Source organism: Lepus europaeus, chromosome 3 (genome assembly GCF_033115175.1).
Source record: "Lepus europaeus isolate LE1 chromosome 3, mLepTim1.pri, whole genome shotgun sequence".
NCBI lineage: Eukaryota > Metazoa > Chordata > Mammalia > Lagomorpha > Leporidae > Lepus > Lepus europaeus.
The window spans coordinates 39,259,356-39,286,965 of NC_084829.1; the positions used below are offsets into that span (position 1 = coordinate 39,259,356).

Here is a 27,610-nt window from a genome sequence, read left to right on the forward strand (position 1 = left end):
TTTGCCATCACAGTCTCTACAGGAGCTCTTCTTCCTCTTTTTAAAAGATACTTGAAAATAAGTGGCAGGATCTGAGCATCTGAGATTGTTTACTGGTAAGACCTCTCTGTTATCCAGTAGGGCTATTGTTCAATTTACTGTGCTTACATAGTTTTCTGAAAAGCTTTGTCCCTGTAGGTGTCCATCAAAGTTTCTTTTGTAATCCCAATGCCTATTGGTTCCAGGTTCCACTTCCTTTACTTTTTTTTTTTAATTTTTAACATTTTTATTAATACAAACAGAACAGATTGTACATATTTGACAATTTGCATCCCTCCCTCCCTCCCTTCTCCTTCCATTCTTTTTCTCTTTTTATTTTTGCAATAACATACTTTCAGTTTATTTTAAAATCACAAGCTTAATATTACATTAAATAAAGAATTCAACAAGTAAAAAGTAAAAAGACCACTGTTCCACTGGAATACAGACAGTGGATATAAAGAATAATCAAATCACAAGATGTCAATTTCAATCATACACATTTAGGGTTTTTTGGTAGTCTATGTAGTAGCTACCATAAATCACAGCTTCTTTTAAGTAATTCTTTCAAACCATTAGTTCATAGGACATTTAGCCAAGGACCACTCATAGCTCACTATCACAAGTTTGTGAAAAATAAAATTGGTTAGCTTTCTCAAAATTCGTTTCTGTGTTTCGCAACAAATGAATGCAACTGGGGACCCTTATGCATAATGAAATTAGCTATACCAAAAAGACAAATATGTTTCCCTGTGATTTATGGTAGCTACTTTTTTTTTTTTTTTTTTTTTTTTTTTTTACTTCTTTGCACCAGCTTTTATTCCTGCATTTCTGGTCAAGGTCACCAAAGACCTCAATTTTTCCAAATCCAATTTTCTTCTTCCTCTTACTTGACTTTTTAGCAGTGTTAGATCTGAGAGATCCCTCCAGACACTCTTCCTTCCTTCCTTCCTTCTTTCTTTCTTTCTTTCTTTCTTTCTTTCTTTCTTTCTTTCTTTCTTTCTTTCTTTCTTTCTTTCCTTCTTTCTTTCCTTCCTTCCTTCCTTCCTTCCTTCTTCTTTCTTTCTTTCTTTCTTTCTTTCTTTCTTTCTTTCTTTCTTTCTTTCTTTCTTTCTTTCTTTCTTTCTTTCTTTCTTTTAGATTTATTTATTTGAAATTCAGAGCGCGCAGGAGAGAGAAGTCTTCCACACTCTGGTTCACTCCCCAAATGGCTGCAATGGCTGGAACTGAGCCGATCTGAAGCCAGGAGCCAGGAACTTCTTCCAGGTTTCTCATGCAGGAGCAGGGGCTCAAGGACTTTGGCCATCTTGTACTGCTTTCCCAGGCCATAGCAGAGAGCTGGATTGGAAGTGGAGCAGCCAGGGGCTTGAACTGGCACCCATATGAGATGCTGACACTGCAGGCAGAGGCTTTACCCACTGTGCCACTGCATTGACCCCAAGACATCTTCATCTGGCTTCTGAGGGCCTCATATTCTAAGTTTATTTCTATTTTATGGGATTTTTTTAGGGGGGAAATGTTTGTTCATTTTTATTTATTTGAAAGGGGGTGGGGAGGGAGAGAGAGTGAGCGAGCACGATCTTTCATCTACTGGTTCACTGCCCAAATATCCAAACAGTCAGAGATGGGCTATGCTGAAACCAAGAGCTCTATCCAGGTCTCCCACATGAGTGTCAGGGACTCAGATAATCTAGCCACATTAGCTGCTGCCTTCCCAGGTCCGTTAGCAGTTAACTGGAACAGAAACACAGGCGGAAGCAGGACTGGATAGCAGGCATTCTGACACCGGTTTGTAATTGTCTCAAGCAGAGGCTTAATCGCTATGCTTGCCCCCTGGCTATCTTTTTAAAGCTCCCCCACTTCTTCCCTCCTCTGAATGCTGAAGGCATTTGGTCTCCATGCTGGGCCTTGTCTCTGTCTGCATTTTCTCCCTACATTGTCTCATCCAGCTACAAGGTTTACATACCAGCTCCATCCTGATGCCTTGGAACTCAATATCTCCACCCTGGACTTCTCTGCTTGGTTCAAGACTGATTTTTCATGGCTTCATGGACATCATCATCATCATCTCAAAGTTAACTTATCCAAACAGTACTCTTATATGTCCTTACAGATGATCGCTCCTCAGATTTTTGCATCTTAGTTAATTCCCAATGAGATCAGTGATCTTACCTTGCAGGATATAAAAACTGGGTGCAATCCTTGATGGTTTGCATTTATCGCCTATATCTAATCCATCAACAAATCTCAGTGATCTTGTCTTAAGATGTGAGGGTACTGGGGATGGCATTGTAGTGCAGTGGTTTAAACCATAGCCCATGACACCAGTATTCCATATGGATGTTCGTTGGAGTCCTGGCTGCTCCACTTCCCATCCAGCTCCCTGCTAATGTGCCTGGGAAAGCAGTAGAAGATGGCCCAAGGGCTTCGACCCCCTGCAACCATGTAGTAGACGGACTGGAGCTATAGACTCATGGCTTCAGCCTAGCCCAGCTGTGGCCAGTAGTTGCAGCCATTTGGGGAGTGAACCAATGAATGTAAGATTCTCTCTCTGTAACTCTGCGTTTTAAATAAATAAACATATATTTTAAAAAAAAGATATGCAGGTACTTCAAAGAGTTCATGGAAGATGGAATTAAAAAAAGGAATTTTTTGGTGCTGAAAATTTTGAAATCTACACATTTTTCATAACATGTATTTTCCACAAAGTTTTTAATGGAGAGTTGTAATATCCCCAAACAGCTTTCATCACCCATCCTCTTGATCATGCAATTACTTCTCAATGAATAGATTTTTGTTGCCGTCTTGGAGTCTGTTTTTTTTACAGACCTTTTTTTTTCTTTTAAATCCAGCAGAGAGCTGGATTGGAAGTGGAGCAGCCAGGACTCGAACCAGCGCCCATATGGGATGCTGGCACTGCAGGTGGCGGCTTTACCACTTTACACCACAGCGCCAGCCCCATACTCCTTATTAAAACCACCCATATGGGGACTGGCACTGTGGCATAGCAGGTAAACCTGCCACCTGCAGTGCTGGCATCCCAAATGGCTGCTGGTTCCAGCTCTCTGCTATGACCTAGGAAAACAGTGGAGGATGGCCCAAGTACTTGGGCCCTTGCACCCGCGTGGGAGACCCAGAAGAAGATCCTGGCTCCTGGCTTTGGATCAGTGCAGCTCTGACCGTTGCGGTCATTTGGGGAGTGAACCAGCGGAATGGAAGACCTCTCTCTCTGCCTCTCCTTCTCTCTGTGTAACTCTTTCAAATAAATCAATCAATAAATTTTAAGGAAAAAAAAAACAGTGTGTTCTATTACACTTAGAGTAAACCTTGCTGTGGCCTGTGAAGGCCAACCTGAGCTGTTCCCTTCCTACCTCTGTGCTTCATCATTGGGCTGCAGCCACGGGGCCCCTCCCACCCTGTTCCCTCAATGACCTGGGTTTTTCACGCCATGGGATCATTGTGTTTATCTGGCTCCTTCTCATCCTTCTTACCTTCAGAAAGCCTTTCGCGGACCATCTTCTAAAATAGCTGCCCAGTCATTATCTGTCCCCTGGCCCTACTTTTTGAAACAGTTTGTAGAGAATTGAATGAAAAGATAAGTTTATTTTGGTGCAAAAAGGTTTTCTTGAAATCGATGCATAGGTGGTTTCTTAATATACATTTTCCATGAATTTTTTGAAGATACCTTTTTTTACTATGGCTATTATTATTATTATTATGCTTCTTTGTTTCCTATTTATTATCAGGCTTCCCCACTAGGATGGATGCGCCATTGACAGTAGCAGATTTAGCTGTCCTATTAACCATGGTATCTTTGATTTAATTTTTTAAGTGTGGTGGGAGGTGCTCAGTCATTGACAAATGAATGAGTCTTCCTCCGCTCCCTACCCCAAATAAGCAGACTTCTTACTAAAAGATAAGTATCTTTTTTTTTTACTTTTATTTAATGAATATAAATTTCCAAAGTACAGCTTATGGGTTACAATGGCTTCCCCCCTCCCATAACTTCCCTCCCACCCGCAACCCTCCCCTTTCCCGTTCCCTTTCCCCTTCCATTCACATAAAGATTCATTTTCAATTCTCTTTATATACAGAAGATCAGTTTAGTACATATTAGGTAAAGATTTCAACAGTTTGCCCATATAGCAACATAAAGTGAAAAAACTACCATTGGAGTACTAATTATAGCATTAAATAACAATGTACAGCACATTAAAGACAGAGATCCTACATAATATTTTTTTAAAAAAATTAATTAATTTTCTATGCCATTTCCAATTTAACACCAGGTTGTTTTTTTTTTTTTTCATTTCCAATTCTCTTTATATACAGTAGATCGATTCAGTATATAATTAGTGAAGACCTCATCAGTTTGTACCCACACAGAAACACAAAGTATAAAAAATACTGTTTCAGTACTAGTTATAGCATCACTTCACATTAGACAACACGTTAAGGACAGATCCCACATGGGGTGTAAGTACACAGTGACTCCTGTTGCTGACTTAACAATTTGACACTCCTGTTCATGGCGTCAGTAATCTCCCTAGGCTCTAGTCATGAGTTGCCATGGCTATGGAAGCCTTTAGAGTTCGCTGACTTTGATCTTATTCCGATAGGGTCATAGTCAAAGTGGAAGTTCTCTCCTCCCTTCGGAGAAAGCTACCTCCTTCTTTGATGGGGGCCATCAAAGAAGGATAAGTATATTTTTTCAAATCTCCCATCTGGAAAGGCACTCCTTCAACTCATTCATGCCTTGTATATCATGTATACATGTATATCATGTATATCACCTCATCTTTGGATTCCTTTAAATAACTTAAAAGCAGAAGCAAGTGCCTGAACCCCATATTGGAGTTCCCGTGTGTGTGTGTGCACGTGTGTGTGTGTATTCACACACCTAATGAGTCCCAGCTCCGCTCCTGATTCCAGCTTCCTGATATTGTATGCCTTATGTGGCAGCTGGTGGTGGTTCATGTAGTTGAGTCCCTGCAGAAACCTAGATTGAGTTCCTGAGTCCCAGCATCAGCCCCCTGGCCATTGCGGGCTTTGGGGAAGTGAACCAGTGGATGGGAGGGAGTTCTCTGTCTTTCTGCCTTAAAAAGAACAATATTTTGATGCAATCATTAAGATGCCAGTTGGGACACCCGCACTCCGTATCATAGTGCCTGGGTTTGAGTTGTTCGAGTCCTGGTTCCAATTCCAATTTCAGCTTCCTGCTAATGCTTATCCTGGGAATCACCGGTGATAGCTCAAATACTTGGGTCCCTGCTACTCATGTGGGAGATCCTAACTGAATTCCAGTCTCCTAGCTTCAGTCTGGCTCAGCCCTGGTTGTTGTGGGCATTTGTGGAATGAACCAGTAGATGAAAGATCTGTCTCTTTGCCTTTCAAAATAAAGAAAAATTAGAAAAGAAAAGCAAAAACAGGTGAGCAAAGAAAGATGACCAAAATGAAAGGGAAATGTTAAAAGAGAACGAATGAAGCAGGTTAGTAAATAATAATAATAGGGAAAAATAGAATTTTTTTAGAAGATTTATTTATTTACTTGGAAGTCAGAGTTACACAGAGAAAGAAGGAGAGGCAGAGAGAGAGATAGAGATGTCTTCTATTTGCTGGTTCACTCCCCAGATGGCTGCAATGGCCAGAGCTGCACCGATCTGAAGCCAGGATCCAGGAACTTCTTACCAGTCTCCCCAGGAGACTTGGGCCATCTTCTTGGGCCATCTTCTACTGCTTCCACTGCTTTCCCAGGCCATAGCAGACAGCTGGATTGGAACTGGAGCAGCTAGGACTCGAACAGGTACCCACATGGGATGCCACCACTGTAGGCAGCAGCTTTACCCTCTACGCCAGAGTGCCAGCCCCAGAATAGAAATTTTTTATAAGTGCTCTTTAATGGTTAGTTCAGTTGCCAATGTTTGTCATTATAACTGTAGACTTTTACCATGAAGGAAAAAGCAATATTCATATAACCTTATATATTTGAGCATTTTACATATTTGTAATATAAGTGTATGTTTTATGGGTAGAATGAACATTTTTTAGCTTTCAGTGGAACTGAACATAGAAGAAAATGCAAAGGTGATTGATAAAATAATGCTCCTGTTCAATGCATCCTGCATGCTGCTGGCTGTTTTGATTTGCACTGTGGTTTAACCTCTAAAACTACTCTACTCGCTCAATGGGATACTTTTTCAATCAGAAAAGGATTTTTCTTTTTTTAAAAAAGATTTATTTATTCATTTGAAAGGCAGAGTTACAGAAAGGCAGAGGCAGAGGCAGAGAGAGAGAAGGAGAGAGAGAGAAAGGTCTTCCATCCACTGGTTCACTTCCCAGATGGCCACAATGGCCAGAGCTGGTTTGATCTGAATCTAGAAGCCAGGAACTTCTTCTGGGTCTCCCACATGGAAGAAGGGGCCCAAGGACTTGGGCCATCTTCCACTGCTTTCCCGGGCCATAGCAGAGAGCTGGATGGGAAATAGAGAAAGGGCTTTTTCTGTGAACAGGTGCTGAAGCAAGTATTTGTTTTCCTAATTAATCATGTCTGTGCTGGTGGTGGGGAGGTATTTACTTTCTATCACCAAAATGATTGATCATTATTTTCACTTTCAAAATTGGTGCTAATGATATCAATTATGATTTTTACACCTGGCCAGCGGTGCTTTCTATGTCTAGAGCACCTCAAGTATATCCCTTAGCTGGTATCTCTCTGGGTAAGAATGTGTTGTTTTATAGCTTTGCCTTTTTGTGTTCTGAAAATTGGTAGAAGTAGTACATAAAGTACCATAGCAAAATACGGTCTTTGTGCTCAAACAAAAAAGCAGAAATATTACCTATTGCTTACAGCTGCATGTCAGACTTACCAACAATTAATTATAGATATGTAGGTTAAGAAGGGTGTTGATATGTAGGTATAAGAAGGTTTGGATCCCTCATAGAAAAACCCAAGTTATAAAATAAGAATACATTGATGATAGTTCAAACACATTAAGGACTTCAATCAAAGCAAATTATCTTCTTAATCTAACTTCTGTAGAAGGTAGTCATATTCACTGTAGGTACGAACATCCGTTGTTCTTATTTTCATGATAACCAGTTCATGTTCAGTCTTCTAATTATGACATATTTCCATATACATACAATGAGTAGGAATGAATAGTCCCAGTATTCAGAGTTCATAAGAACTCAGAAGGAAATGCCTTGTTCAAAGCCAACTAATGGTGGTAGATCGTGGTGTTACAATCAGCATCTGGTGCATTCTTCTTCTTCTTCTTCTTTTTTTTTTTTTTGACAGGCAGAGTTAGACAGTGAGAGAGAGAGACAGAGAAAGGTCTTCCTTCCGTTGGTTCACTCCTCAAATAGCCGCTACAGCCGGTGCACTGTGCTGATCTGAAGCCAGGAGCCAGGTGCTTCCTCCTGGTCTCCCATGTAGGTGCAGGGCCCAAGCACTTGGGCCATCCTCCCCACTGCCTTCCCGGGCCACAGCAGAGAGCTGGACTGGAAGGGGAGCAACTAGGACAGAATCCGGTGCCTCAACCGGGACTAGAACCCGGGGTGCCGGCGCCGCAGGCAGAGGATTAGCCTAGTGAGCCGCGGCGCCGGCCTGGTGCATTATTCTTGAATCTTTTCTATTCAAGGGTTTATATAGTCTCTCATATTTTATGTTGGCTTATTTAGGATATATATTTTTCTACTGTCAGTGCTATGGCAAAAATATGAACTTAGATTTTGGGTCAGACCCTCTGGGAGGTTGGCAGTGGCACAGGAGCTGAGGTAAAAGTGGATGGTGGCTGAAACTCACCAAGAAGTAGCCGTACTCACTGGTGCCAAGGTGTTCTGCCATGTTGACACAAGCTACTGTAATGCTTGTTAGAGGGTCCCTGTGCCAAATCCCCCGGACAGAGCGATGTTAGAGGCAATTGCTACTCAATCAACTTGTTCCTACACAACAGTTCACACAGACAAGCCACTTTCTGATAAAAGAGGGGAGTTAAAGAGATGTCTGGAAGCCGAGATGAAAGTGGCAGAGAAAGAATCCAAGCAGAATTAGCTCAGAGAGATAGCTGTGCCAGGCCATTGCTGCTGCCACCGAGAACACCGCTGATTATGGTATGAGTGCCAAGGAGGAAAGCCTGGGCTCCAATCAGTACTCCAAAATTCACAGAAGGTCAATGGGGAAGACCCTGTCCACACAGGTTCCATGTAGACATCTCACTCTCTCGCTCACCCACTCACTTCTTCCAAGAATATAGTCCCCTGCAGGCTGGGGACCACTGGACTAACTTCACATTAAAGGTGGGAGGTTCTGTCTACAAACCAAATGAGGTTCTTGGAGAAGGCTTATCTTCTATGACCTTCAAGGAGAGGCAGTCTAGTTGAAGTCCATGATCAATTCCAAGAATTATGAATAATAAGAAGAATTTATTCAAATCAATAACACACGGATTGGAGTTCAGGAGAATACCGGGTAAACCAAGGGTGAGCTGAGCATCATTCCCTATGAGATCACAGTGCTATCTTCTCGCTTACAAATGTTGCTTCACCTTCACTTTGGCCTCAAGGACAAGGAAACAAGGTGTTATCAGAGATACTTTGGCTTGATCCTGAATGCCTTTGTGGGGCATAATTTATCAGCAACTCTTAGACCACCACATCAATAAGAAATTTCTTGAATGGACTGGGATATCTAGATATTAAAACTCCTGTGATGAACATCATGCCAGGGATAGCAGTAGCCAAGCCTTTCATCACTTACAACAAGCTCGACATCAACTTATGTATAAGAATTGCTCCATAGTTCTACTAGAAGATACGGGTGGTGGGTGGCATTTATCAAGCTGACGAAATTGGATGCCAGTTCCTGAAGTTTACCAGCTGTGAGTTCTGCATGGCCTGCACAGACTGTCATAATCTCATGGAAATCATGGAGAAGATAGTTTCAGGGATGGCAAAGCATGTTATGCAGTCACCACTCAGATGGCCCCGAAGGCCAAGACCGTGAGATTGACTTCCTACCCTTCTGGAGAATCAGCATGGTTAAAGAGCTCAAAAAAAATCCCTAGGGACGAGGCTGGCAGAAACCAGTCTCCTTGAAGCAGAAGACACTTGCCAAATTCTTGATAATAAATGTGTGGCAGAAGCTGTTGAGTGCCCTTCACCATGGACCACAGCCAGTTTCCTTGAAAAGCTTGAAGGCACATTCCTGAAGTGACTTACACCAATCCTACATTCATCTGCGATCACCCACAGATAATGTGTCCCTTGGCTAAATGGCGATACTCTAAAGAGAATCTGAGTGCTTTGAGCTATTTGTCACAAAGAAAAAGGTAGATGAAGCCTACACTGAGCTGAATGACCGTGGATTTTTGAAGAAGAGGCCAAAGTCAAGGTCACAAGTGCTAATGAGGCTATTTTCATAGGTGAAAACTTCTGGACTGCCCTGAAATATGGACTCCCCTGACTCCACCCCTCCCACAGCTGACTGGGGCGTGGATATTGACCACATTGCCATGTTTCTCATAGACTCTGATAATAGTACTTCTGTTTCCTGACATGAAACCTGAAAAGGAGGAGACTGTAGCAACCATGGATACACTGGAAAACATAGCAGTTGGCACTTCTGTCTAGAAAACAATAAATCGCCACTTGTACAACTCAGGCACTTTTGTATTTCTGCAGAGATCGAGGACTGACAGGGAATTCTTGTGTGTTGGTTTCTGGTTGACTACCACAATTCAGTTAAGTCACCAGAAGAGAGGTGAGGAATTCAGAATTCCTTTTTACTCCTTGTAAACTATTTGTCTCTTTTATTAAAAAAAAGACAGATTATGAACTTGGTGTGAGCACTTGGTGTAGCCATCAAGACATCACTTGGGATGTCCGCACATCGGAGAGCCTGGGTTCAAGTCCCACCTCTGCTACCAATTCCAGCTTTCTGCTAATGTGCCCCTGGGAGGCAGCAGCTGGCTCAGGTAATTGGGTCCCTGCCACCACCTGGGAGAACTGGATTGTGTTCCTGACTCCTGGTTTCAGCCTGATCCAGACCTGGCTGTTGTGAGCCAGCAAATGGAAAATTGATCAATGGATCAATCTATCTACCTTTAAAATAAAATAAATGAAAACTTTCTAAAAAAATCTTTTTAAAGTATGAAATTAATCCTGATGTATTTGCTCAGCCTATTTTTTCCTATAGTAGGACTTGTGAAATAGAATTGTTCTAAAAGCAATTCTACATTTAGTTTTATCTGAAAACTAATTGAGGGTATTAATTTTTGCTTGTGTCTAGGTGAAGATGCTGCCAACTCCTTCTAAATTTCATTATATCTTCAATCTTCGAGATCTTTCCAGAATTTGGCAAGGAATGCTAACTATAAAAGCTGAGGAGTGTAATTCAGTCCCTATTCTCATGTCACTTTTCAAGCACGAATGCAACAGAGTAATTGCAGACAGGTGTGTATTATGGCACTTGAGTTTAAATGTCCAATCTAAGCGGTTCACGGCACTAGATTAATTCTTGCATTATCTATTCAGATCAACAACGTAAGGAGTGTTGTCTTAATTTGCTGTGGGGCTTGTGAAACATTGACAGAATTCCCCACCTCTCGTTACATTAAAAAATTGCTTTGCCTGTTTTCTTGATGATTACTGCAACATAAACTACCAGTTCATCAGAGAGTTGATAAAATTTAGTGGCACATAGCTGGCGCCACAGCTCACTAGGCTAATCCTCCACCTGCGGCCCCGGCACCCCGGGTTCTAGTCCCGGTTGGGGCGCCGGTTCTGTCCCGGTTGCTCCTCTTCCAGTCCAGCTCTCTGCTGTGGACTGGAAAGGCAGTGGGGAGGATGGCCCAAGTGCTTGGGCCCTGCACCTGCATGGGAGACCAGGAGGAAGCACCTGGCTCCTGGCTTCGGATCAGCGCAGGGTGCTGGCTATGGCAGCCATTTGGGGGTGAACCAACAGAAGGAAGACCTTTCTCTCTGTCTCTCTCTCTTACTGTCTAACTCTGCCTGTCAAAAAAAAAAAATTCAGTGGCACATATAATTGTCCATGTTTTCTAAATATTATGAGCTCTATATTGGTTTTGACTGATGAAATTTGATTTTACCCCATTGACGTTAAGCATTTCCATTCAACTCGGGCATCTTTCTGAGCCTCAGTTTGCTTATCTATAAAATATGGATGATAATGCCAAGCTCACAAAATTGTAAAGTAGCTACCACAATGTGTCACATGTAGGTGGGACTCACCAAATGTTAGATCCCCTCCTTATTCTAAGTCTGAAAAGGATCTTCATGTCCTTTATGTCCACAATCTCAAAGATGACACTGGCCTGTTACTGTCACTTGTGCACTAGCATTGCAAGTTTTGAGAATGTTTGACCTCACCTAAGTGTTTCTTCTATATTTGCTATCAGTAATAATTATCTTGGGGGGGAGTGGGTTGTATGTGCTTGTTGTCCAAAGGCAGATCATGTTGTTTGTTCTGAACCGAGGAAGTTGGGGGCTGGGAGGAGAAGAAGGAGGAAGGTTGATCCAATGTTCAGTTAGAAAAGTTGCTTTCATATTTTGTATTCCTACTACTACATCTTTCTGTCAGATTTATAACTCCTGAAGATGAACAGTGGTTTAATTCACATCTTTGTCGTGCAATTGAAGAAAATATTAGCTCTGAAGCAGCGTCATGTATGCTCCATGAACCATATTTTGTGGATTTTCTTCGTGAAATGCCTGAACCAACCGGTGATGAACCTGAAGACTCTGTGTTTGAAGTACCCAAAGTCTATGAACTGGTATTCATTTGTTTATCTCTTTAAAAGAGTTTTGCGTGTCACTTGCCTAACTTGCTATTTCTCTCTGCCCCATAGTCCTACCCTGCAGTTGCTGTAGCCACCAAGGTATTTATAAGTTGTGATTCCTATTCATCATACACCAAGTTAAAGACTTCCTTCCATAGAGTTTAGAGCAGTCTCACAGAAGCCAGGAGGAAGAGGAATACACCTACCGCCACCACTTTATTTTATATTGTTTTGAAAGTTCTAGGAAATGCAACAAAATGACAAAAATAGTTATTACTATTAGGAAAAAATCAAATTATCATTTGTAGATGATATACTTATCTAATTATATAACCAGACAATTTAAATCTGTTTTGAGTAGTGATAGTTCATTAATATGACCAAGTGTGCTATAAATGTGATACTCAGTAACTAATATCCTCTAAACCAGGGGTTGGCAAATTACAGTGTGTTGGCCAGATCCAGCCCTCTGCCTATTTTTGTGAGATTTGTGAGCTAAGACAGATTTTATATTGTTAAACATTAGAAAGCAATCAAAAGAAGAATACTAAATGGAATTCAAATTTTAATGTTTATAAATAAAGTTTTATTGGAACACAGCCATACAGCACTCTTTCTATGGTGTATGACTGCTTTTGCACTTCCAAGCAGAGTGCAGTAGTGGTGACAGAGACTGTCTAGGCTACAAAGCCAATATATTTACTGTCTTGCCCTTTATTGAAGAAGTTTTCCAGTCACTGCCAACAATACTGATAGGAACTATTAAAGTATTTCATTCAAAAGAAAGACTTATATAAAAATATCTAGGAATTAACACAATTAAACTTCACTTGGTTAAACAGCAGAACTTCATTCTGCCTAAATTAATGTGTAAGTTTAATAAAACTTAAAATAAGATTCCAAAGGGATTTAAAACAGGTCCCATAATAATAATTCTAAAGTGCATGTGGCGGGCGCCGTGGCTTAACAGGCTAATCCTCCGCCTTGCGGCACCGGCACACCGGGTTCTAGTCCTGGTCGGGGCACCGATCCTGTCCCAGGTGGCCCCTCTTCCATGCCATCTCTCTGCTGTGGCCAGGGAGTGCAGTGGAGGATGGCCCAAGTGCTTGGGCCCTGCACCCCATGGGAGACCAGGAGAAGCACCTGGCTCCTGCCATCGGAACAGCGCGGTGCGCCGGCCGCAGCATGCCTACCGCGGTGGCCATTGGAGGGTGAACCAATGGCAAAAAGGAAGACCTTTCTCTCTGTCTCCTTCTACTGTCCACTCTGCCTGTCAAAAAAAAAAAAAAAAAAAAAGGAAATAAATGGGAAGGAACAATTTGCAACAGGAGAAAAGCAGGTGGGTGTTTACTTCAGAACAACAAAAACTTGTGGGTTTGACTACATGAATGCTGTAAAACTTCTGTATATTTTTTTAAAAACCATAAGCAATATTTTTTAAAGATTTATTTATTTATTTGAAATTCAGAGTTACACAAAGAGAAGGGGAGGCAGAGAGAGAGAGAGAGAGAGAGAGAGAGAGGTCTTCCAACTGCAGGTTCACTCCCCAGATGGCCACAATGGCCAGAGCTACACCAATCCAAAGCCAGGAGCCAGGAGCTTCTTCTAGGTCTCCCACATGGGTGCAAGGGTCCAAGAACTTGGGACATCTTCTGCTTTCCCAGGCCATAGCAGAGAGCTGGATCGGAATAGGAGCAGCCGGGACTCGAACCAGCGCCCATATGGGATACCCACACTGCAGGTGGCAGCCTTACCCACTACGCTACAGCGCTGGCCCCATGAGCAATATTAAAAAGCAAATAAACACAAAAGTATTTGTTCTATTCCAGTGTTTATCATGGATAGGAGTTAGTGCTGGGCCTCTTGATGGGAAAGTGTCAGAAACAACTTCACACAACGTTTCGTGCAGTAGTAGATTAATATGGTTTAAATCTCTGGAAATTCAAAAAAATTTTTAAAAATTTAGAATTACTTTTGAGCATCTTTACAACTTATACTTTAAGAAATAGTTGGAACATGTTCTACATAAGACCACTGGTTGAACTCTGTAATCAATGCACAGTCATTCTTAGGCGTTTAAAATTAACAGAAAAGTGATCTATGTTAAACATAGGAGTGGGAATAAGAGAGGGAGGAGATATATAGGTTGGCACATGCTCACTCGGACTTACCTCCAATGGTGGAACTAGAAATGTGCCAGGGGATTTCAAATCAGTCTTACCAAGGAGGCAGGTACCAATGCCAGCGCACTTGGTAAAGTGATAAGTATAAATACACAACCGATCAAAAAGATAGGGTATGTGTCAAAGAGATTTCACAAATAAGACCAGTGTAAGCAAATAATGAAGGATAGAATTAAAAGGGAGAGAATGATCCTGCGGGGGAAGCAGGACACACAGCAGACTCATAGAATGGCAAATGCCCAAAACAGCACTCCTGCCTCAGAATCAACCCTTGGGACATTTGGATCTGGCTAAAAGGTCCATGAGAGTCTCACAGGCATGGAAAGCCATGACACGGTGGCAAAAAACAATCTAAATGAAAGACCCTGGTGAACAAGACCCCAGCAGAAGGAACAGGCCATCAAGGAGAGAGGCGCCTTTCTCTGAAGGGAGGAAGGAACCTCCACTGTGACACGGCCTTGACTAAACAAGTTCAGAGTTGGTGACCTCAAGGGACTTCCATAGCCTAGACAGCTCATAGCAAGAGTCTCGGGTGATTGCTGACGTCATAAATAAGAGTGCCAATTGTTAAATCAACAACGGGAGTCACTGGGTACATGCTCCCCACGTAGGATCTCTGTCCTTAATGTGTTTTACTATGAAACTTAAAAACACTAGTAGTCGAACAGTACCCTATACCTTGTGCGGTTGTGTGAGTGCAGCCTGTTGAAATCCTTGCTCAGTATATACTAAGTTGATCTTCAGTATATGAAGGTAATTGAAAATGAAACTCGATAAAGGGCGGGATGGGAGAGGGAGAGGGGAGAAGGGAGGGCCACGGGAGGGAGGGAGGTTGGGGGGGAAGCCACAACAATACAAAAGTTGCACTTTGTAAATTCACATTTATGAAATAAAAAATAAAAAAATTAAAAAAAAGAAATAGTTGGATCATAAAAGCTATTTTCTCTTTCTCTCTCAACCCATAGGTACCGTCCTTTGAGTTTCTGTCTGAAAAACTCCAGTATTACCAGAGACAGTTCAATGAAATCATTAGAGGAACAACTCTTGATCTGGTGTTTTTTAAAGATGCAATGACTCATCTCATTAAGGTCCTACCTCTCAACTATTTACTGATACAATTAGATTGTGTAAAAAGTTTACTAAATTTCATAGATGAACTTTTCTGAGAGAATAAGTATATACTACTAGGTATAGAGTTTAGAAAGTATATACAGGTTGGGCCACTTCACTGTCTCAGAAAACCAAGGCTTGCTAAGAAACCCCTCAGGAGTATTTGAATTCACGTGGACAGCACGTGTTTTCCAAGAGCACATTGGTGGTGTTTGTGTTCAGAGCTCTGGGTACACTGAGTCAAAGAGTTTTGCCTTCCTGAAATATAAGCTGGGGAACTTTGTGAAGAACTGTGTCCTCAGCTTGCACTGTGACAGTATGGGCATCTTGTTCCCGGGGAGGAAAAGATGGTGCTTTAAAAAATACTAACTTTGGCTAGCGCTGTGGCTCACTTGGCTAATCCTCCACCTGCGGCGCCGGCACCTCGGGTTCTAGTCCTGGTTGGGGCACCAGATTCTGTCCTGGTTGCTCCTCTTCCAGTCCAGCTCTCTGCTGTGGTCCAGGAAGGCAGTGGGGAGGATGGCCCAAGTGCTTGGGCCCTGCACCCGCATGGGAGACCAGGAGGAAGCACCTGGCTCCTGGTTTCGGATCAGCACAGTGCACCGGCTGTAGCGGCCATTTGGGGGGTGAATCAACGGAAGGAAGACCTTTCTCTCTGTCTCTCTCTCTCTCTCTCTCACTGTCTAACTCTGCCTGTTAAAAAAAAATATCAACTTCATGATTGGCTTAGAGGTTATGGACAAACTGATGGGGAAGGAGTAAGGTGGGTACACAGGTGAAAACAAAGCAGCCAGTTAGAGGCTGTGCCGAGAAGGAGCATGATTCGATCCAAGCCTGGGCAGGGGGTGGCGGCAGAAGGAAGTTGTTTACTTACATAACTGGTTGACTGATCAAAATGGAACTTTTCCAGTAAGTGATGACATGGAGTAGGGAGGTTTGATAAAGAGAAGTCAGTTGGCTCTGTATTTATTGTATGGTTGTCTTCTGCAAGGCTGCTGAAATTCCAAAAGTCTTAGGACTATTCTCATGTTCATTCTTTGAACAAGACTAGAAGTCTTCAAAAAGTTCATGGAAAATGGGTATCATGAAAAGTATTTCAAAATTTCAAAACTTTTTTGCACCAAAATAAACATCTCTTTTTAGAAAAAAAATTGAGACACACATATACACGCACAGGGGTGGTTGTGGGAGGGGTGACATGAGACGGAGAGACAGAAGTAGACAGAGAGAGAGCTCCTATCTGATAATTCACCTCCAAATACCTGCAATAGCTGGGACTGAGCTGAGACTGGAGCCAGGGCCGGAAATACTTTCCAGGTCTCCCACATGGGCAGCAGGAACCCAGCCTGAGTCACCACTACTGCCTCTTAGAGTGTGTATTAGCAGGGAACTAGAGTCAGGAGCCAGAGCTGGGCAGCAAGCCCAAGGGATCTAAGGTGGCACATGCTAAGCTAAATGCTCACTCATAAATTTATCTTTTAATTCTATTTGATACACACTTTTTGAAGTACTCTTGTGATTTTCAAGCATCTATCATAGCGAAGTCTTGGGAGCCTGAGACCCTGTTCTAGGTACAAAACCACCTAAGTCATTAATATATTTTAAAATATAATGATAGAACTTATATATTCCAAGGTGTCATTACTGATCTGCCATTTGTAAAACTTGCAGTTGTAAAAAATTATTTTTAGTGGTGAAAATGGGTTTAGTGATCCATTTAGACCTTCTTCCTAATCAGTGGCATTAAGGTAAAAGAAATCTTTTTAGCAATGTCATCCAATAGCCTGCGTAAGATTTGAACCACCATTTGAGTCTTATCCTCACTAAGAAAATCAACCATAGGAAAACATGTGAGGCCAACAGCTGATTAAATCTTTGTACAAATATCCTACGACCTCCATTGTGAGTAGAATTTGGGTACTTAAATTTGTTGCTGTCGGTAGAGATATGCTTGGAGGTAGTGTGAGCTGTGGAGAAGGGTGTCTACATGATGCAGTGAATGATGAATAACAAGCAAGCAATTCTAAGCTTTTTTTTTTTCATCTTCTGCAGGTGGGCAAGAACAGCTCCACCGTCCACTGAATCTAAAAATAATAAAATGTTACACGCAGAGAGAATGGTTTTGAAACAGAAGAGAGTATAACTGATTTGTTCTGTTTCTCATGAACCAAATATATATGGGCATGGAAAGCACTTGAGTTGAATAAATCAGTTTGGCATTTTAATTTTTAAAAATTTGAGATGTGCCATTACCAGGAAAAAGTGCAATGTCGCTTAGAACCATATGGCTAAACCTTGGACCCAAAAGTGCAGGAAAAGCAAACATCTGTACCCTATATTCAAATAAACACTATTTTATTTCTAAATAGATTTCACGAATAATTCGAACATCATGTGGAAATGCATTGCTGGTGGGTGTTGGTGGCTCAGGAAAACAGAGTCTTTCAAGATTGGCCTCTTTTATAGCAGGATATCAAATATTCCAGATAACATTAACCAGGTAGGATGAAATGAAACACAGTAATGTGTTTTCCTTAGATAATTTTTCTGGAGTTAAACGCTTATTTAAAAAGAATTTGGTATATTTATTTTTAAAAACAATTTTATTTTAAGAAATATATATCATGTAAGCATTATATATTAGTTAAGTATTATATATAAGGACGTATACACAGACCTATGTAGCCAGCCAAGACAAAGAAAGAAAGTACTGCTTGAACCCTAGAAACATCTCCATTTCATGTCTCAGTCATTACCTTCCCAAAGTCAATCATATTCTTATTTATTTATTTACTTGAAGGGCAAAATGACAGAGTGGGAGAGGAGACAGGTTAGGATGGGAGAGATCGTCCATCTGCTGATTCATTATCCAAATGACTGCAACAGCCAGGACCATTTGAAGCCTGGAGTCCAGAACTCTGAGTTCCATTTGGGTGGATCCAAGAAATTGGACTATCATCCGTTGCTTTCCTGGACTTATTAGCAGGGAGCTGAATCAAGCAAAGCAGCTGAGGTTCAAACCGGTGCTCCAATATGGGATGCCAGTGTTGCAGGCAGCTACTTAAGCTACTGTGCCACAGTGCCAGCCCCAATGTCAACCATATTCTGATTCCTAAGCCATTGACTAGTTTTGCTTGAGCTTGTCAAAATATTTATTTTATTTATTTGAGAGAGAGAAAGAGAGAGCTCTCATCCACAAGTCACTCATCAAATGCCTTCAGTGGCCACAGGGCTGATGTTGGGAGCCAGGAACCCAGTTCAGGACTCCCACGTAGGAATGTAGGCATCCCAACCACTTGAGCCATCACCTGCTGCCTCCCAGGGTCTGCATTAGCAAGAAGATGGAGTCAGAAGCAGGAGCTGGGGCTTGAACTCATATTCTCGGATGTGTGGAGCAGCTGCCAAATGCCTGCCCTACTTCTACCTGGTTTTGGACTGTGTAACAAACAGTTGAGTCATACAGGATTCCCTCTTTTGTTTCCTATTTCTATTCTTGCACTGGATTTGTGAGATTCAACTATGACGCTATATGTAACAATAGTTGTTCACACTTATTGCTGTATAGTCTTCCAACTTACCACTTATTACCACCATTATTTATCCATTATGCTGTTGATTTCTAATATTCTTTTTGCAAACAAAGGTGGTGTGAGCATTCTTGTCCACAGCTGGGTATACTCCTAGAGGTAGAAATGCTGAATATAGAGTGTGCGCATTCAACTTTAGTAGGTCTGCCCACTAGCTTTCCGGAGCTCCTGTACCAGTTTCAGTTTCTTTGCATCCTTGCTTGCCCTTAGCATCGTGAGTCGTGGTCATCTTAGCAGTTCTGGTGGAAGTGTAGTGGTCTTCCAGTGTGGTTTCAGTTTGCATTTCCTGCTTGGGTACCGATGTTGAGCATCTTATCTCTGACCATTTGGGTAGCCTCTTTTGTGATGTACCTGTTTCAGTCTTTTGCTTATTTTCTTCATTTGGGTTGTGATTCTCTTATTGACTGTTAGGAATTCCTTTTTATTTCTTTTTAAATTTATCCATTTATTTGAGGGGCAGAGTTACAGACAGAGAGAGGGAGAGACAGAGAGATCTTCCATCTGCTGGTTCACTCCCCAAATGGCTGCAACAGCTAGAGTTGTGACAATCTGAAGCCAGGAGCCAGGAGCTTCTCAATTCTTCCAGGTCTCCCACGTGAGTGCAGGAGCCCAGGCACTTGGGCCATCTTCCACTGCTTGCCCAGGCCATAGCAGAGAGCTAGATTGGAAGAGGAGCAGCCAGGACTCAAACTGACACCCATATGGGATGCTGGCACTGCGCATGGAGGCCTAACCTGCTTTGCCACAGCATCAACCCCAGGAATTCTTTACATAATTTTGGATATACGTTCTTCGTCAGGGTGTGTATAGTAGATATCTTCTCCCATATACTGGCCTGGATTTTCACTCTTTTAGTAGATCTTAATTTTAGTGAGACTTTAATTTCAATGCTTTATGTTTAGTGCTTTTTGTGTTCTGTTTAAAAATCTTTGTTCATTTATTCCAACAATATTTGTGCAAATATTCCATATTTATAAATCAAAAGTACTGCTTTCACTATAGTAAGACTATAACCCATTCAGAATTTCTTTTCTTTTCTTTTTTTAAAGATTTATTTATTTATTTGAAAGGAAGAGTTACAGAAAGAGAGGGAGACACATGCACACACACACACACACAGAGAGAGAGAGAGAGAGAGAGATATTCCACCCACTGGTTTACTCCCCAAATGGCTGAATGGCTGGAGCTAGGCCGGTGTGAAGCCAGGAGCCAGGAGCTTCCTCCAGATCTCCCACATGGGTGCAGAGGCCTAAGTACATGGGCTATCCTCTGCTGCCTTCCTGACATTATCAGCAGGGAACTGGATTAGAAGTGGAGCAGCTGAGACTCAAGCCAGTGCCCATATGGGATAAGGCACCATGGCAACAGCTTTACCCACTATGCCATAGCATTGGTCCCAGGATTTACTTTCTTATAAAGTCTGATAGGAGTGAAGGCTATTTTCAGTCAGATATCTAATTTATGTGGCTGCATTTATTAAAAAGAGTATCTTTCCCTTGCTACATCTCAGTGTCCTTTTTTGTTAAAAATCACATATATGACTATGTTCCGTGGGTTTATTTGTCTATCATTGAACCATTACCCAGTCTTTTAATTACTATAGCTAATTTAGAATGTATACATTTAATGGATTTATATACCTATTAATATATTGACATTTGATAATGTTAGCTCTCCAACTTCGTTGTTTTTCTTAAAGGTTTTTTTGACTATATGGCCCTTTTATTTCCATTGAATTTTAGATCGCTTTCTACTTTACAACCACACACACACACCTTACTCTGTTGTCAAATAGAAAATAAAAATTTAACATTAGCAAGATACAACGTACAAAAGCATTTTTAAAGCCGTAAAACATGAAATACTAAAGTTGAATCTTAAAACTTTAAAAATTGAGTTGTTCCACATAAACATATTTTCTATCTTTGCTGGAGTTATTGGAGGGTCTGGCAGCACAAGGCCTACATCCTAAACGGCTTAACTTGAGCAGCAGCTGCCTCCTTAGGTGGGGCATGCAGAGAGAGATCCCGCCAGCCTGCTTCTCTCGTTGAGCTGTCTGCCTAACACCTGTGTGTATCTGAATCTGTGATCCTGGGGTTGACGGTATCGTAGTCACTATAGTAAGAAATAACAGGGGCTTAAATTAAAGCAGGTGTTTTAATGGTGTTTTCTTAATTCCTTAAAAGTTTACTTATTTTATTTGAAATGCCAGGAAGGAGGGTGGGGGGGAGAGAGATTGAGAGAGAGAGAGAGAGAGAGAGAGTGAGAGAATTTATCTCATCCATCTCATCTACTGGTTCCTTCTGCAAATGCCCACAAAATTGGTGCTGATCTAGGCCAAAGTTAGGGGCTGGGGACTTCATCCAGGTCTCCCATATGGGTGGCAGGTACCCAACTGCTTGAGCCCTCACCTGTGGCCAACCATCAGAAATCTGGAATTGGGAGCAGAGCTGAGACTTGAAAAGCAGGTACTCCCACATGGGATGCAGGCGACTGTGCCAAATGCCCACCCCTGTTTTTTGTATTCTTGATGCTCTGGCATTTGGGACCCTGCTGACTAGGCAGAGACTGACCCTCCTGATCTAGTCAGCTCTTAGAGATGGCACAGGACTCGCCCAGGAGTGTGCCTCTCCTGTGCAAACAACCGATCCAGAGTAGGGACTCCATACCACCTCTTCTATCTGGCTCTTGTACTGTAATCGGCAATGGTACTCTGCTCTAATAACCCCAGGGCCAGGTACCCATTGACTAAGGACAGTGCCTGTGCCCAGAGCCAGCTGAAATTATTCAAACTAACCAACCCTACACCTGCTTACCTCCACTTAACTTTCTTACAAAACCACAGTAAAGGCTGTTGCCTCTGCTTTCCCCTCACCTGTGTCTCCTGACCAAGCTTGGTGTTTTCCCACATGGCCCTGTGTGGGACAGCATGCCCCCTCCTGCTGCTAGGGACCTGTGGGCCTTATTTTAAAATGGGAAAATGGTTATGTGACTTCTCTGGCTGATGGGCTTGGAGAGGGGCCAGCCAGTGAAAGCTGTGTGGCTCTTTGCAGGTGCAATTACAGCTTGGTAAAGCATCTCAGTACTTTCTCTTTTTCGTGAATTTTCCTCTTGGGAGTTATCCTGAAAAAGTCATGTACTCTCTTTTTGGTGAGGTTATTTTTTGTTGAAGTTTATGAGTCTTTTTAACCACAATGCACCCAGAAGGGCATAGCTGGTGCTCGTAGTCTAAACTCTAGTGCAAAATAAATTATTACTCCTTTCAGTGCACTTAAGCTATGTCATTTCTTTTTTTTTTTTTTAAGCTATATCAATTCTAATGCTCCCAACACTCTCCGCAAGTAGGTATTGTCTTCATGTTGTAGGTGAGGAAACAAAAGTGGAGGAATGTGAAGAACTCGTCTAAAGCAGGGATTTGAACCCAGGTCCTTCTGGTTCCAAGGCCCATAGCCTTTCCAGTGGAGCCTGTGGCGTCACTTGCGCTGTAGCACCCTTGTCATCAGTGCGTCAGCGTACCCATGAGGATTTTGTTCTAATACTTCAGAATATATTGGCTTTATTTTTATACATTTTATACATTGTATCACCTCTGGTAGCACATACATTTGACAGGAAATAGCAAACAGAAAAACAAAGACCAAAATCTGCTTTCCATATCTATCACCACCTAATCAGAACATTTCTGGTGTGTGTGCCATGTTGCACAATGCATCTTTGACTGTCACTTTGTCTGCATCTCGTTGCTTAGTGAGCTATGCAAATTACCCTTATATATAATTTATCACTAATTTTATTCATAATTTATTGTGACTTTCTCACTATAGCAAACACATCCAAATTTTAGAACAGTTTTAGATATTATACATCCTTGCATATTCACTTGGGAAAAATCTGTTGCAGGCACTAAGTGTTCATGTTCCTATTCCTAATTTCTCTTCATGGGTCACTTCTGGTGAATTCTCTGTTTTTCACTTCTCAAGTTAAATACGATGTTTACCTGGAGTGGTAACACAAAGCTCTTTAGCTCTAATCCGCTTTCTAGCCGGCACAATTGCTTAGTACTTGTTGGATCAGGTATCAATGATACTGTGATTCCCGTGGGTCGTTATTATGTTTTGAAACACAGTATGGCTGTGCTTTCTTTAATTTCGGATTTTCCACCACTTCCCTTTTTAGGTCTTACAATGTGAACAACCTAACCGACGACTTAAAGTTTTTGTACTCAGTTGCCGGTGCTGATGGCAAAGGCATCACCTTTATCTTCACAGACAATGAGATAAAGGACGAGGCCTTTCTGGAATACCTTAACAACTTGCTGTCTTCGGGAGAGGTAGGTCTTACAAGTAGAGAAGAAGCTCGTCTTGTGAACATGTAAATTTTATGTGAATAGAAAAAGCAGCAATGCTTCAGAAATGAGACCACTGAGCACACGTTTTTGATTTTAGGGCGATTTAGCACGTGAGGTTTAGAAGGTTTTCTGTGTATTTTCAGCAAAATAAATGCTGCCCACCTCTAGATTTTATTATTTCCCTTTGCTCCATTTTCACTGTGGCTCCTTGCTTGTCTCTGCAGTCTTAAATTTGATCCTGTGATTTGCTTTAGGAAATGCAGAATGTCTGTCTGTCTGCCTGTCTCTGGCAGAAGTAAGGAGTGGGTGAAAGAGTTCTGATCATTCGATGTGGACGTTTGCATCACCCCCATCACCTTCACCTGTATTAGCCCTTCCATGAGAGAGAGAGACAGATCTTCCATTCACTAGGTCACTCCCCAAATGCTGCAATGGCTGGGGCTGGGCCAGGCCCAAACCAAGAGCCTGGAACTCCATTTGGGTCTCGACCATATGAGTGGAGGGGGCCCAAGCACTTGGGCCACCTTCTGCTGCTTTCTCAGGTGCATTAACAGGGAGCTGTATTGGAAGTGGAGCAGCCAGGACTCGAATTGGCACTCTGATATAGGATGCTGGCATTGTGGGTAGCAGTTTAGCTTGTTGTGCCATAACACTGGCCCCAAAATAACTGTTTAAATTCCATTTTTCTATGCACTTAAAAATATTCCAGCTGTACTCAGAACTAAGGTTTATTATAACAACACAGTAAGGATACACAGCTGGATTGGTAAAGAAAAAGACGGGCTGGCGCTGTGGCCCAGTGGGTTAGGCTGCCATTTGTGATGCTGACATCCCATATTGGAGTGCCAGATTGAGTCCTGCTCTTCTGCTTCCAACCCAATGCCCTGCTAATGTGCCTGGGAAGGCAGTGGAGGATGATCCAAGTGTATAGCCTCCTGCCAGCAACATGGGAGACCTGGATGGAGTTCCTGGCTTTGGCCTGGCCCAGCTCAGACCAGTGTGGCCAATTGAGGAGTGAACCGGCAGATGAAAGATCAATTTCTCTCTCTCTCTCTTTCTCTCTGAAACTCTGCCTTTCAAGCAAACAAAATAAATTAGAAAAAGAAAAATATGCATCACACGGAGTCTGGAGGAATCCATAGGCAGGCTTCCCGTGCTGTCTGTAAGGGGCCCCACAGAACGTGCTGTCCTGCCAGTGTGAGGTACACTAACATGCACCATGTTTCTGTTTAGGGAAATCCATTTAGAATTTAGAGTCCAGCGTTTTTGTTTAGGACTGGTCGTGTAGTCACTCCCTGCCTAGCCACACTGCCAAAATTCCAGGCTCCCAGCAGGAAAGTGGGTGTTCAGCTTGTTATCACAGTGTTTGTATAAGCAGTCTAGGCACAGCAGAGCAATCTTATTAGCAATGGGGGAGACATCCAAAAACTGAGTTTACAGATGGCAGTCGAGGGCCAGGCTTGCAAATACACTCTCCTGAGGGTCAGACCTGCTATATTAACTCTTGGCTGCACAGTGGTGTGTACTGATGCTTAAGGGCACGCAAGCTGGTTAAGTATCTTGGAGCCAGAATTAAGACTGACCATGAGTTAAAGGACAGACGTTATCACTTGACATTTTATTTTTAAATTGTATTTACTTGAGAAGCAGAGAGAGCGTGAGAGTGAGAGAGCAAGAGAGAGCTTCCATCCACTGGTGCACTCCTCAAATGCCTGCAACAACTGGGCCTGTGCTGGGGCTGAAGCCAGGAGCTAGGAACGCAAAGTCAGCAGGGATGCCATTACTTGACTTATCACCACTGCTTCCCAGGATCTGCACTGGCAGGAAGCAGGAGTTGAGAGCTGGAGCTGGTTATCAGATCCAGGTACTCCCAGGTGGGACACAGGCACCCCAGCCACTAGGCCAGACACTTGCCCCCGACTGGACATTTTAAAGAAATGATGGAGCTCAGGGAAATATAATTTGCTCTTGATTACACTGCTCAATAAATAAGTTACACTCCCATGAATCCCTGAAAACCAAGGATCTGACTGCGGAGGTGGCACGCAGGGCAAAGAAAGACACGCGACTTTGCTAGTGCATTAGAACAGCTTCTTGTCTGTTTCTCAAAGATCTCCAATTTGTTTGCACGGGATGAGATGGATGAAATCACCCAAGGTCTGATTTCAGTGATGAAGAAGGAGCTGCCTCGCCACCCGCCTACCTTTGACAATCTATATGAGTACTTCATTTCAAGGTCAAGGAAGAACTTGCATGTTGTTCTCTGCTTTTCTCCAGTGAGCTTTCATTTGTTCATTTGTATCTATTTAAGGGGAGTTACTTATTTAAATATGCTTAGTTTGCCTTCTCTGATGAGAAGGTAAATGTTTACGTTGAATTAAAACTAATACTTTACCACCACTAATCTCCATTGGCCAATATCTCATTACCAGTGTGTTAATTTAAAATATTCTTATTATTTGGAATTATTGCACAGCCTTCAATTTTCATTCATTACTGAGAGGCATAGATTATTTGAATTGCGTGGAATTTGGTGATGCAATCCCACCCAAACCCACCTCCATCACAGATTTACTCTCTAGAATGTCGGTGATTGTAGCTTTGGACTGAACACCATGCTGTTCAGTAGAGTAGCCATCAGCCCTAAGTGGTTATTTAAGTTTTGATTAATCAGAATTAAGTAAAATAAAAACTCAATTTCTCAATCTCATTAGCCTGATTTCCAGTGCTCACACATGCACTGTGTCATTAGTGGCTGCTCTACTGGAAAGCACATTTCTAGAACAATCCTATCATCACAGAAAGTTCTGTGGCACAGCTCTGCTCTGCTTGAGGGAGATCTCTGTAATACTCAAGGGAGCCTGCTTGATGGTGGGAAATCTCTCTGTATTAGCAGTTGAAAGCTCTCTGTATTAGCAATTGAGTTTTATTGTTTCCTTTTTAGACCAAACATCTGTTTCTTCTGCTGTTCACACTTGTCTTACCTTCCATGCCTTTCACTGTCCTTGTCCTTTCTTTCTACACTTGATCTTAGCCAAAAGGCCTAGAAGCAACCCAAGTCCTTCATCTCTAAGAGTTCTAGTTTTCCCTAAAAGATGGTTCCTGGAATCAAATCCAACATTGCAGATGTCCCAAGAGAAGGAGGAGTGTGAGGTGTATTTCCTCCCTTCAGCCAAACCCTCGATGTGTATACTACCGCATCCCAAGAATATTTTTTAAAAAAAACCTTGTGATGACACACTGTTGGCTCAGCATGCACAAACCCTTCTGTATTTCTAACGCTTTTTGGCTTTGCTGTCCATAGGTTGGTGAGAAGTTCCGAGCCCGTTCTTTGAAATTCCCTGGCTTGATCTCCGGCTGCACTATGGACTGGTTCAGTCGCTGGCCCAAGGAGGCTCTGATCGCCGTGGCCTCCTATTTCCTCTCAGGCTATGATATTGTGTGCTCCAGTGAAACTAAAAGACAAGTTGTGGAAACTATGGGCCTCTTTCATGACATGGTTTCAGAGAACTGTGAAAGCTATTTCCAAAGGTAGGTGACATTACAGAAAGGGACCCAAGCACGGAGTTCCCTCCAAAGAGGAATTCACTGTAGCATCTGATAAAAGGGTCTTCTTTCTGATTGAAGTCCCAGCCACGTTCAGATTTTTCTTGCTTTGATTTTCTAGGGACTGTGCATTGAAAAGATGGCAAATACAAGAGATTTAAAAATTAACTAATGTCCATTCTTAAATACCTCTTTACCACCCAGGCTCCAAGTAACAGATGCTTAATGAGTCGTTCTATTTCATTTGCTTAATTTTGTTTTGAAAATGACTTAACTAATTCATTATAAACTGCTTAAAATTGGTTTCTTATTCCAATGCATTATTTATTTTGATTAAAGAAGTGCACAGTTTGAAAGTTTCCTTATTGCCTTATGTTAAGGGGAAATTTAGGTTGTGTGTTCGCATGACTCAGTCTTATCAATGTTCTTCTGCCAAGTAATTGTGAAACGCCATTTTAACTGACTGTGGAAAACCACTCCCTAAAAGTGGTGATTGTGAGTTCCTTTTGGGAAAGCTGATGTCTGCCATAGTTTTCTCCTGAAGCATAATGGTTACTGTATCAAACTGACAAACATGAATGCAGTTGGGCCAACTTGGGTCTCTGGGACAGCAAGCCCCTCCCCTAGGGTTGCTCAGTGTGCTTCAGGGGTGCAGAACCTTCTAGAAGAGCTATGCCTACCTAGGCCATCCTTCTTAGTAATTGTGGATACTCTCTCATAGTCTCTTGGCAACTCAATATGCATTAATTCTTACCATAGGAAGATTTCCTCTCCATGAAACTCAAACTCCTCTTAACTGCTGTTACCTATGAAGATAAATTTCTGTCTTCTTACAGTTATTAAAACTTGTTGTTTTTATAAATTTGGAGTATTTCCCAAATTTTTCATATCATCTCAAGTTGTAGAAAGTTATTCTGGATGTGATATGTGACTCTGTAATAGTGTTGAAGGTTACTCTGGATGTATTTATATAACACTAGAATAGTTCCATAGATACAAAATTTTCCAAAAAAACCCTTA

General features: G+C 42.0%; 1 protein-coding gene and 1 pseudogene across 2 annotated transcripts in view; both read left to right on the top strand.

Moving 5' to 3' along the window:
- DNAH8 (dynein axonemal heavy chain 8) overlaps positions 1–27,610 on the top strand; it is a 310,883-nt gene that overhangs the window by 158,184 nt on the left and 125,089 nt on the right. For both annotated transcript variants that reach the window (XM_062187476.1, XM_062187477.1), the window contains exons 55-61: positions 10,307–10,470; positions 11,618–11,810; positions 14,965–15,087; positions 17,479–17,609; positions 22,873–23,026; positions 25,156–25,320; positions 26,349–26,575. In XM_062187476.1, the coding sequence (XP_062043460.1) occupies positions 10,307–10,470; positions 11,618–11,810; positions 14,965–15,087; positions 17,479–17,609; positions 22,873–23,026; positions 25,156–25,320; positions 26,349–26,575 (1,157 nt within the window). The remainder of the gene's footprint in view (positions 1–10,306; positions 10,471–11,617; positions 11,811–14,964; positions 15,088–17,478; positions 17,610–22,872; positions 23,027–25,155; positions 25,321–26,348; positions 26,576–27,610) is intronic.
- LOC133756863 (lysine--tRNA ligase-like) lies at positions 7,863–9,648 on the top strand (annotated as a pseudogene).